The 10060-nt window shown below is 34.4% G+C and overlaps 2 protein-coding genes across 4 annotated transcripts in view; one reads left to right on the top strand and one right to left on the bottom strand.

The window, feature by feature from the left end:
• The window catches only part of LOC111378794 (dihydroneopterin aldolase 2-like), a 66789-nt gene extending 63855 nt beyond the window's left edge, over positions 1-2934 (top strand). For 2 of the 3 annotated variants that reach the window (XM_023002047.1, XM_023002044.1), the window contains exons 2-3: positions 255-459; positions 2502-2934. In XM_023002047.1, the coding sequence (XP_022857815.1) occupies positions 255-459; positions 2502-2706 (410 nt within the window). In that variant the 3' untranslated portion in view covers positions 2707-2934. The remainder of the gene's footprint in view (positions 1-254; positions 460-2501) is intronic. The other variant, XM_023002046.1, reaches the window with a different exon arrangement.
• Positions 2935-3250: 316 nt separating this feature from the next.
• Positions 3251-9483, bottom strand: LOC111378793 (50S ribosomal protein L22-like). The gene is made up of 7 exons (XM_023002043.1): positions 9186-9483; positions 8226-8386; positions 7843-7925; positions 7264-7425; positions 4718-4828; positions 3836-3902; positions 3251-3754 (listed from the first exon to the last, which is right to left on the bottom strand). Exons 2-7 carry the CDS (start codon positions 8341-8343, stop codon positions 3474-3476), a joined length of 822 nt encoding a protein of 273 aa, XP_022857811.1. The 5' UTR covers positions 8344-8386; positions 9186-9483; the 3' UTR covers positions 3251-3473.
• Positions 9484-10060: the final 577 nt, after the last annotated feature.

Genomic DNA, 10060 nt, shown 5'->3' with positions numbered 1-10060 from the left:
TGTTAGGGATTCCTCTAGTAAAAGAAAGGGTTTATGATCCCTACCCCTGTAAGCACACACCTGTATACCGTACATCGTTCAACACCTGCGGCACAAATCTATTTTTGACCTATTGGTCCTAGTATCGTAGGGGGCTGAACAGCTGCCCCCTAATTATTAAATACTTGCCTATGTGTGTGAATGTTTCATCAGTTATTTTCCCTCTTCTGATAGATAATTGAAGTGCATAACACTAACTCTAACCTGCATTCTAGTCCAAGTAACAGATCATCGGGAGATGCTAAACGGAGACAAACTTGTATTAAGGGGATTAAAATTTCATGGGTACCATGGGGTGAAGCCAGAAGAAAGGAAGTTGGGACAGAAATTCTTGATAGATGTAGATGCCTGGATGGATCTTCGAGTTGCAGGAAATTCCGACAACTTGTCTGATACCATCAGTTATACTGCCATATACCGGTAAGTGATTAACAATTATCTGCGTTTGACATAGTTGAGTTGATAGCAAGTCGACTCAAGTTTATTATGAAACTATAGATGTCTGACTTTGCCATGGGATATAGACAGTTGAAGGCCATTGCTTATCAAATTGTTGATAGTCACCTTTAAGTGCCTCGAAATTGAAATCTTTTCATAATTGAATTGACAGTATCATGGTAATATCTGTACTGGAAACCAATTGCTACGTTTTAGTGTTGGTATATAGCTGTTTGGCTGATTATTTTTCTTTGACAATAAGTAAGATCAGTCCATTCTCAGTTTCTTAAAGCAACTTTCCCTCATGTCTTTTCTACAAGGCCGGTATTGAGCCTGTACTTTCAAGAAACTAAGCTTCTTCGCTGATAATTTTGGGTCAACTGCATGATTGAGTAAGCAGAGAAATTGTTCTGAATGAGTAAAATACATTGACCAAGAAAGTAGCTTTCTTTATTTCTTTTTGAGACTTCATAGACTGAGCAGCAGCGAAGTCTGCACTATAATAAATAAAATAGCGACCAACACTAACTCCATGTTTGGTTACATAGAAATGAGGGCCTCAAAGTTTGAACTTGTGAATGGAGCCTTAGATAATTTGAAACCAAAGTTAATTCAGATTCTTGTATGTGCAAATTTGATCCGAGAAATTGAATGAAAATGTATATAATGCTTGGAAGTGGAGGGGAAATTCTGGATTTCAATAGAATTCAGCTAATTTTCAATTTCCTTGAGATGGCTGGATGAACCTAATTTGCCATTGCCCTTTGATGATGGTTACGCTCTTTAGTGCTAGAATAGCTGTTTACCTAAAGGCCTCTCCTATGCTGCTTTCTATTTATATGGGTACTGTATTAGCCTATTAGGGTTACCTTGTTGCTTTTAACCACTGTAATAATATATTAAGAAACTGAGCCTCATCGCCAATAAATTTGGGATTGGATTGATAGTTGTAATATTTTGAATTTAGACATTTTTCGAAAAAATGGAATATTTTTTTGATACTAAAATAACTGTGTGCTGCTTGCTTCCATGTTAATTGAGGAGGGGGAAGGCTCATGGTGACATGATTGGCTTTTGAATAAATAAAACAAGTGCTTACCCTAAGGGGTAGCTCAATGATGAGACTTTGAGTTTGCTCCCAGTGTCATCAGTTCGAGTTTCCTTAAAGCCACTGAGATTAGTACTCGACTGTAAATTTTAGGTCCCCGTAGGATTAGTCAACGTGCGCGTAAACTGACCCAAACACCCATAGTAAAAAAAAAAAAAAAAAAAAAAAAAAAAAAAAAAAAAAAAAAAAAAAAAAAAAAAAAAAAAAAAAAAAAAAAAAAAAAAAAAAAAAAAAAAAAAAAAAAAAAAAAAAATTGCACACACCAAACAACCTAGCACCATACTTTACACAATTTTGCACGAAAATGTTTAAATACAATTTTTGCCTTCTCTTTCACTTTGGAAAAAAATCGGTTAAGGGTATTTGTGCCCATTTTTGTTATACATTTTTTAATGCAATAAAATATTATCATCGTCGTCATTATTTGTGAGATGAATATACAAATTCCGAGAATTAAATTGCAGCACTATTTCGACTTCGTAATATCATGATATCAAGATTTGAAACACATTGCACTTTTTTTTAATGACATGATTTAATATTTTATTTTGTAGTGTTTCTATTAATTGTACTATATTTTTTAAATTTATTAGTAAATTTATTATTATCGTTAATTTAATGTAATTATTTATTTAGTAATTTATGTAGTTGTAAAATAAATAAATAAATAATTTTTCAAATAAATAAATTGTTAAGAATCAAAAAATGAAGAAAATGATTAAACATTGTTCATTTGGTGTAAGTGTTGGTGAAATGAGTTGGAGATGATTTTCAAGTTGGTGCAAGATTTGGTACAAAATGGTGCAAAACTTACCTCAAATTCTGATTCGTTTCAGTTTTACAGTATCTGCTCTATTCTTCGGTCATATGTTTTCTATTACGATATGTTATTCAATGTTTTGATCCGTGCTTGCAGCATAGTTAAAGAGGTTGTTGAAGGAGCCTCACAAAATCTTCTTGAATCTGTGGCTCAACTTATTGCGTCAACAATCTTAAGCAACTACCACCAGGTGTCTGCTGTCCGGGTGCAAGTCGGAAAGCCTCATGTGGCAGTGCAAGGTCCAGTGGACTATTTGGGCGTTGAGATCACTAGGTACCGTAGCGTTGACATGCAAAGCTGAGGTTTCCGTGGATCAGTGTCGTGCGTTGACATGCAAAGCTGAGGTTTCCGTGGATCAGTGTCGTACTTCACACTTCCATTTGTAACTTTGAGTCAAGCTTGATAAATTTGTTATACTTTTTCCTTCGGTTTCTGGGGTTGGGATACGATCACATTACTGTGTAACTTATTGAATCTCTGGTACATTATTGATGGTGGATTATAATTTTATTTCATTGCTTTCTACCTAGTTGTGTTTTCTACTTTATATGACTAGGTCAAAATAAGCAATTCCTGAAGTATAAAATTTTATGGTATATGAATTTTGAAGCTTGAAAGAGAACTCCTGCACTAAGCCTTTTTCAAAAGTTAAGCCATCAGCCAATATGCAATATGCCAGGAGTTAATTTGATCTTGACACACCTGCTACCATATTGAAGTATTGTACGGCATTAATGTGGGAATCTAGTGTTGAATGCTCGAAAAAGGATTGCTTTAGTTGCAACTTTATTGCAACATATGTTCATGCTAGACTAGTTCACAAGATTTTATGTAAAGTAACATAATTATCCAACAAAAAATATGCCATTCACCAACCCATAAGAGAGAGTGCAAATTTCAGTTGTTAGTCTAGTGCAACTCAAAACAGCCCTAGACAAACAAGACCTATTTCATTGAACCATAAGGTGATTACATTCCAAATGCTAAACGAGAAACATCCAAGAAAAGCAAGAAACAAGAACGATATTATTCTCTCGGCGATCTCCCACGATGTCATCATGAAGGAGTTCACGCACCAATAGCACTAGATTCCTGACTCCTTGTTTTACTTTTGCGATCCCATATTGGGGTGGTCTCGATAAGTTTATGAGGCACCAGTCGCTTCTCTCGTTTAGTAAGCTTGCGGAAGTTGTTGACCCTCAATCTAGCTATCTCAGCCTCCTCCTCTGGGGTTATCTCCCTGATTACCACCGTCAGCCTACACTCTGGTCTCACTTTTATTCCAGATCTACCTTTAGAATGGTATGAAACCCTCTTTTTGAAGAATCCCTTTCCAACAAATGCCTCAGCTACAGGAAATTGGAGAAAACAAATTAGCAGCTACTGAAATTATAAAAGCAAAATAAAAGGATTGCATTATCCATATTTACCAACAAGAAGACGATCTGCATCAAGCCCATGATTGTGGGTTGCATTAGCACGAGCGGAATGTATAACCTGCACATCACATGTTTGTCATATTGCATCTAATTAGCAAAGTGTTCTTCTTCTCAGAGGAGGACCACGATTATGCTTACAAGGACCCAGCACTGTAATTACTTATGCATTAAGAAGAAATAGATGGTATAAAAAGTCTGCTAACCCCTTTGGTTTCCCCACCAGCATTTCTCTTCTGAATGGCAAAATATGTTATCCCAACATTTCTATCACTATAGCATACTATGTGTCCTCATGACATACGTGTCGGACCTTCAGGAACTGACAAGAATCTCTGATACCTTATACTAATACAAGGCACAAACAATAATCCAAAACTAGAACTAGATTTTGCTTCACTGTCTCATTTTTAATTTAAAGTTTACATTCTTCCTTGAAAATGCATAACTTTGAATACTTCATCATGTCAAATTTATGTAGAAAATCTAGAAGAATCCAATATTAGTTTTAATAGTGTTACCAAATGATGTGACATTGTATCCATGTCTAAAGTTTAACATTCTAAGAGAATCCCCAAGTCTTAAAATTTTAGATCGCATGCCTAGCACTTAGATCTATACACAAGTCCGATGAATGTTCCTGAGCTGAAGCACATATGCTAACTTCATGGATCATACGGGAAAGAATATAGGTCTGAGCGATATTTAAAAACTTTTACGAGGTCGAAACCCCTTGTGAGTGAAAAAGGGATGGATGAATCAAGGAGGAACATTAACTAAAGAAAGAAGCAAAAACCTACAGAACAAGAATTAGTTAAGCATATTTAGAACCTAAATATATTGTAACCACATTAAGCTGCCTGTTAGAAATATCACCTGATAGACAGTTTTAGCAGCTCTCTTTACTGTCACTTGCAACTGCAATAGTGCATCTTCAACACGCATTCCCCGGACCAACGCAGCAACCAAGTTCAGCTTCTTAGGACTCTGAAAAAAGAAAACTGCATGAAGATTGGAAAACAAATGGTGTATACAGTAAAAGTTCCTTGCACTTGCAACACATAAATTATTTGATCTATTAGCCTTCTAAACTGTACAAGTGTAGAGATGATAGATCCACCTAGATGAGAAAAGAAAAACTATGAAGAGATAATATTCAACCATTCTTGATATTTATATAGTGCTATAATCGGAAACGCTGTAGAAGCTTAAATCCTATAGCAATGAAAACAAGACCTTATCCTCATTGGCATTCAAAGCATCCAATTAATAAAGAACTTGAGGGTCTTCTATGTCTAAAAGAAGCCATGAATTTTGGCAGTCGAAATATGGTCTGATTAATAGCTTGATTGCTCATTCCTTAATGCAATAAATTCAGCGTGAGCATGAACCAGCAACTAATTTAAACTCAAATCTATATATACCATATATAAAAATCCACAAGTAGGAGAAACATTTCTGGACAAAAATGTCCTTAAATAATTTATAATTCCTAATATGTCCTTAGATTAATATTCTCTTGATTAAATTAAATACTAAAAATTGCATTCCTCCAGTAAAATACATTTCATTGTTGCAACTAAAATAATTATAAAGATTGTTTCGGTCTCTCTCTCCCATTTTTGACAGGGCAGCAATTGCAAATGAGAGCTTGAATAAATTTTCGACCAGACAGAGCTTGGAGACCGCTACTTTCTGTAGCTTTCAAAGTGGTACGATCAAACAATTACGCAATAAGTCGTCTTCCCCTATAAACACACGAAGAGATTAGTTGACCAACTAGCTTAGTCCCTGATCAGGTAATGGAGTTATCGTAAAATGATTTCTTAATGCACTCAGTTCATTTATTGTCTGAATTTTACATTGTATTGAATGTGTGTTCTAACTTATGACCTTCTGAATCTAATTATACTTCCTTAAGAAATTGTCTTATTTTAATACAGATTATCAAAATAGATCTTATATCCATTTCTATTCTTGTTCCTTTAAATGAACCAGAAAATGCCACCTCTTTGTTTAGCTTAAGGTATCTATTAATTATAGTGAGGCTTATTTTCATATTTTTGTTTTCTTATATGATTTGCTACTTTATTAGGTGAACAGGGCAGTTCAGATTGTGTTATTTGTGTTGATGCATCCAGCAAGAGTGACAGCACGACGCATCAACACAGTTACTAAGCAATCAGCTTCAGCTGGCTTCATTAAATTTGTACAAAAGAAAGAGGCTTCAGCAAATAATGATGAGTTGAAAGTTGCTGAAATAGAACTATGTAATTGAAGATGAGAAAATTGATGTCCGGAGAAAGTGGCAACTTTATCTGAAGAATTGACATATTTAAAAGAACAAATTCTAACAATCAGTGTACACATTAACAATAGAGAGAGAACAACTTTTCCTTAGTAACAAATGCTAGTTACTAAAGCATATACAAGCATTTTGTGGAAACATCTTGTCGTCTTCTGTTAGTTACCTAGGTGTACAATCACTCTCATAAAGTAGTATAAGGACAACTTGAAAAGCTATATAAAGTCTGTTCAGGTTTCAAGAAGGACTGGATAAGCTTTTGATTCAAATTAACTATCGATTGATTCATGCCAACTAGGTGAGTTTACTAGGCAGACATTGCACAACATCTATAACCTTACACGATATCTTTTTCTTTCTTTCTCTTCTATTTTGCCAATTTTTTGGTTATTTCGATTAGGGTTGGGAACTGTTTATGTCATTTGTCCTCAAGAATGTTTAATTATACGCATCATTTCTGGCTATTAGTTTATATCATAAAAATATAGGTTCTCGTGGGATTATGTGCCCAGGTTATTAACTGAAAATGTGTTTGCCAGACTTAAAAAATTGGACCACTTGAGCTTATTTAACCAATTCGGCATTTTGTGCATTTCTTTATATGAATTCTATATAGGGTAAATTTGAACAAGTTTCATCCAATTATCTCTAACACACACACACACACACCAAATGCATCACACGTTACATACTAGTGCATGTAAAAGAATATGAAACAACATGGATGAAAACAAACGTGATTTAACCGTCCATTTACTTATTGCACTACTAAATCATCACTTCATGAAAGATACTTTCCTAACTTTTTGATAACATGCTTATGAATGCTAAATAGACTTGGTTGAGACCATAGAAATGAGTTATTAGATGTTTGAATTCTCAAAGAATCCCAAATAAGTTTTGGATTAAGTTTAATTATTGCACTACTCAACCATTGCTTCATGAAAGACGCTTTCCTGACTTTTTGATAACATGTATATGAACACCAAATAGACTAGGTTAAGTCTATAGAAATGAGTCATTAGATGTTTGAATTCTCAAAGAATCCCAAATATGTTTTGGGCTAAGTTTAATCTTAGTAATTAGTGGAAAGAGATATATAAGAGGCATCTTGTACCTGTTTAATTTTCTTTAAAACTGCTTGAACTTTTGAAGGCTTCGAAATAACCTTTTGAGTTTCAGTATTTCCAGTGCTTGAGGGTAAAACCAGAATTAATGGGGAAGAAACTGGAGCTGCTTCAGATGACTCCACAAGCAATCTCCTTGAACTGGTGAATCCCTGTCCAAAGGAAGTTTGACATTTCTAAATACAGAAACATAATCAAGGAATATGTCTCGATAAGGAGAGCTAAACACAGAGAAGCATCTGCTAGATCTTAATCCAAGAATTGAATGAAAATTTGTATCTGGACATGAAAGAAAATGCCTGTAATGTAGTACAAATTATCAACTCAAGAAAGGAACAATCAGCCACAAACCTCCATAAATAGTGTTCTGTTAAGTGTTTAGCAGTCACAGTTAGAAGATTCACAGCAGTATACAGAATATAATGGGTGATCATATTTGTTTCCACATAGAAAGTTCTAATTCTTTTTCCACCCTTTCCAGTTATTTTTACTGTCAATTTTAAATACATTTTACCGGTTTTATTTTGTTCAACAATATCTAAATACGTAATAAGGGTTGGAGAGATTACCCAATTCTGTATATAGTGGTGCGGTTGACTTGATAAGGTTGTAGAAAGTGAATTCCGCAGGCTTGATAAACAATGGAACTCACCTGCACATGTAGAATTTATTGTCAAAAAATGAGATGAGCAAGTATGCACACTTCGAGACCCTTAAAAATAAATAAGAAAAGACTTAATATAAAGCAAAAATAAAATCTAAAAAGCCTCCTATCTAAAGATTTAATACAACCATGTAAAGAGAAGAAACATTAATAAATGCATAGTAATTTCGAAATAATAATATGAATTTAATTGGTTCTGCTCACATGCCATATATCATCAGCTTATTCAACTCAAACAGCATGCAGAGAGTAGTCCCTAAACATTCCAAAAATACTTTAATGGATTACCGGGCCTTAGAGAAGTCTTGGAGTGATAGAAAGCATTAAATGAACCATTGCCACAGTATTCCAATCTCTTGGCAGCCTGATATATTAAAGACTGCAGATTCCACCTCCAACCCACCATTACTCGATGCTCTATAAGTTTTTCTTCAACAAGTCTTCCTCAACTGTACAAAATATAATCATCAAAGAACAAAAAGATCACAATCATTAGGAATTTACGAACTCTATAATTTTGCAAAACTCAAAGTTACTCAATACTCCATGGTGCTGAAACAATCAAAAAGTAACCAAATTATGCCCTTAAAAACCAAGGAAACAAGAAGGTTCCACATCTTCTAGATTTCAACAAGCATTTGCTATGAAAACATTTATAAAAACATTAAGAAGCAAAAATTATCTTCGCCTCTACTTTTGGAATTTTCATTTTAATTTTTTTTTTTTTTTTTTTTTTAAGTACACTTTTGGTGTAAGACGACACTGCATAAAATTCTTTAATGATAAATTATTATCTTCATAAATTTAATTATGTAATATTACAAATTTAAATCTTTGAATAAAATAATTCTTAAACAAAAATGTAAATGAGCATTTCGTCGAACACATGGCATACACAAGAAACTAATGCGTGCGCACCCACTACACCATCAAGATCGATATCACTGGCCTAACTGATAAATTAGGAATAGATAAACAAAACAACAATTGCAGGGGGCGAAGCCAGGATTTGAGTTCAGTGCAGGCAACATTTTTCGATGCCGAACGTCAAGATTTTGATCGTGGATTTAATGATGACAAAAAAAATAAAACAATATTACAGAAATACTAAAAACGACATAATTTATATATTAAACTTGTTCATTGCGAGTTTTCATATTCAACAACAAATAAGGGAAAAAATTCAAAATCACTGGACACTGCCAGTCTGCCATACTGGTGAAAAATTGAAATTGGGAAGGACTTCACCTTCTTCCGGCTTCTTCTTTCGTTGGGCTGGCTGCCTCCAATTGCTGGAAGAATAGCCGGTTCCGGTGGCGGTTGGCGGTTTAAGGAGCGGCAGAGGATGAGTCACTAGAGTCGGAGACGGAGATTAGAGCGCCTAATCTAGGAAATGCAGGACTGGAAGTCTGGAACGGCTGGCAAGTGGCAGTGACAGGCGCCGGCGGAGAGGAAGTGGCGACCGGTCCGGACGACACAAACTCACGAAAGACACGAAGGGAAGGGTTTTGATTTCAATTTTCAAATGGATGAAATATGAAGAGGAAAACGAGTAAATTGATTTTTGAGGGGAATGGGTCAGGCCCGTCAGGGTCACTGTGTCAGCAAACGGGTCGTGGGCTGTTGGCAATTGGACATTGGGCTTTTCTCCGGCCTTGAAGACAGGGAAACAGGCTAAACAAAAAAATAATAATAATAAGTGCAAATTACACGAGGCACTATTATACAAATTCTAATTCCATTTTTACTACGCTCATTTTTTATTTCTAAAGTTACTCTTAATTTGTAGTAAAAATGATTAATTTTTTAAAAAGCTAAATAACACAAATTAGCTTGATTTATGGAAAAATCCCCAAAATTGACTCTAATGAAAATTCATAATATCTCTCTAAATGTTTCCAAAAACTTATAAAATCATTCCTTTATTACTGTCCCAATTCTTTTTTATGCTCAATAGAAAGTGAAACTTTTAGTTTTTATCAAATATTTTTTTTATTCTTTAAGAATTCCATATCAAAATCTTGTCTTGCTTTGTAAAAGATAGACTTAAGACTTAATACTTTAGAATTGAAGATCATGTGTTTGATATATACATGTGTCGTATCCTAATCAATATTTCTAAA

Source organism: Olea europaea, unplaced genomic scaffold, assembly GCF_002742605.1.
Source record: "Olea europaea var. sylvestris unplaced genomic scaffold, O_europaea_v1 scaffold187, whole genome shotgun sequence".
In the NCBI taxonomy this organism is placed as follows: Eukaryota; Viridiplantae; Streptophyta; class Magnoliopsida; order Lamiales; family Oleaceae; genus Olea; species Olea europaea.
This window is presented reverse-complemented; position numbering and strand designations above follow the sequence as displayed.